This window comes from Alligator sinensis, unplaced genomic scaffold (genome assembly GCF_000455745.1).
Source record: "Alligator sinensis unplaced genomic scaffold, ASM45574v1 scaffold265_1, whole genome shotgun sequence".
Lineage (NCBI taxonomy): Eukaryota > Metazoa > Chordata > Crocodylia > Alligatoridae > Alligator > Alligator sinensis.
The window spans coordinates 322642-323903 of record NW_005842961.1 but is presented as its reverse complement, the minus strand read 5'-3'; the positions used below and the strand labels follow the sequence as shown (position 1 = coordinate 323903).

Below are 1262 nucleotides of genomic sequence, written 5' to 3'. Positions count from 1 at the left end.
CGCCTGCCTCCCGGGAGTATAGCCAGCAGGTGTTGAAGAACGCCAAGGCCATGGCCGAGGCCCTTCTGAAGAGAGGGTACACCCTTGTCTCAGGTGAGGGGCGGGGCTGCGGGTTGGGAGTGAGGGGCACCAGCGGGGCAGGGGGCTGCAGGTTGGGAGTGCGGGGCACCGGGGGCATGGGCAGGTGACCCATCCTGCTCCCCCCTCCCCCACAGGCGGCACTGACAACCACCTCGTGCTCGTGGACCTGCGGCCCAAGGGCATTGACGGGGCTCGGGCCGAGCGGGTGCTGGAGCTGGTGTCCATCACGGCCAACAAGAACACGTGTCCTGGCGACCGCAGTGCCCTCACGCCCGGCGGGCTGCGCCTTGGTGAGGGGGCAGCGCACGTGCTTCTGTGCCTGCATGTGACCTTGCATGCGCATGTGTGTTAGTGTGTGCGTCTGTGGTGGCATATGTGTGTGTGTGTGTGTACAGATGTGTGTCTGCGTGCGGGTGTGTTCCTGTATGTGCATGTGTATATAGGCATGTGTGTGTCCGTGTGTGCATGTGTATACTTATATATGTGCACGCGCGTGTGTATATACTGGTGTGTGTCTGTGTGCTGACCTATGCCTGTATACATGTATATATCTGTATGTACTGGTGTACACGTGTGTGTGTGCGTGTGACAGCCCATGGAGCCTGCAGCACCTTCAGCACCCCCAAGCTAGCCTCTGCACCCCTTCCCTTCTGGGGGGGCGGAAGGGGTTGGGCCACTGGTGCTTCCAGCTGTGGAGGGGGGACGGGAGGGGCTGAGCCCCAAAGCCTCCTGTTCCCCCACCTGGGGGACAGGGGCTGAGCCCTCCTAATGCCCCCCCCTCCAGGGGCCCCTGCGCTGACCTCCCGACGCTTCTGCGAGGGCGACTTTGAGCAGGTCGTTGCCTTCCTGGACGAGGGCATCGGCATTGCCCTGGATGCCAAGAAGCAGACCAGTGAGTGGGGAAGCCAGGGGCTGCCCCCCGTGGCAGCAGGACCCAGCGCTCTGGTCCTGCAGGGACAGGCCGGATCCCTCCCTCCTGCCTGGGGAGAGTCCTGGGCCTGGGTGGGTGCTGGGGTCCAGCCCTTGCCCCCTCCAGAGTGTGTGGGGGGAGGGCGGTGGGCTCCATGGCAGGGACTCTGTTGGGGCTGGGGTCCCAGACGCCTGGGCTCTCTGCCTCGTGCTCCATGCTGCTCCCGCCACATCGCAGGGGCTGGGGAGCTGGCTAGGGCCCCTCCCGGCCA

At 65.0% G+C, this 1262-nt stretch overlaps 1 protein-coding gene across 1 annotated transcript in view; it reads left to right on the top strand.

Annotated features, from left to right (window-relative positions):
* SHMT2 (serine hydroxymethyltransferase 2) overlaps positions 1 to 1262 on the top strand; it is a 4880-nt gene that overhangs the window by 3301 nt on the left and 317 nt on the right. Inside the window, exons 9-11 of the mRNA XM_025192673.1 lie at positions 1 to 93; positions 216 to 371; positions 866 to 992. Coding sequence (XP_025048458.1) covers positions 1 to 93; positions 216 to 371; positions 866 to 992 — 376 coding nt within the window. The remainder of the gene's footprint in view (positions 94 to 215; positions 372 to 865; positions 993 to 1262) is intronic.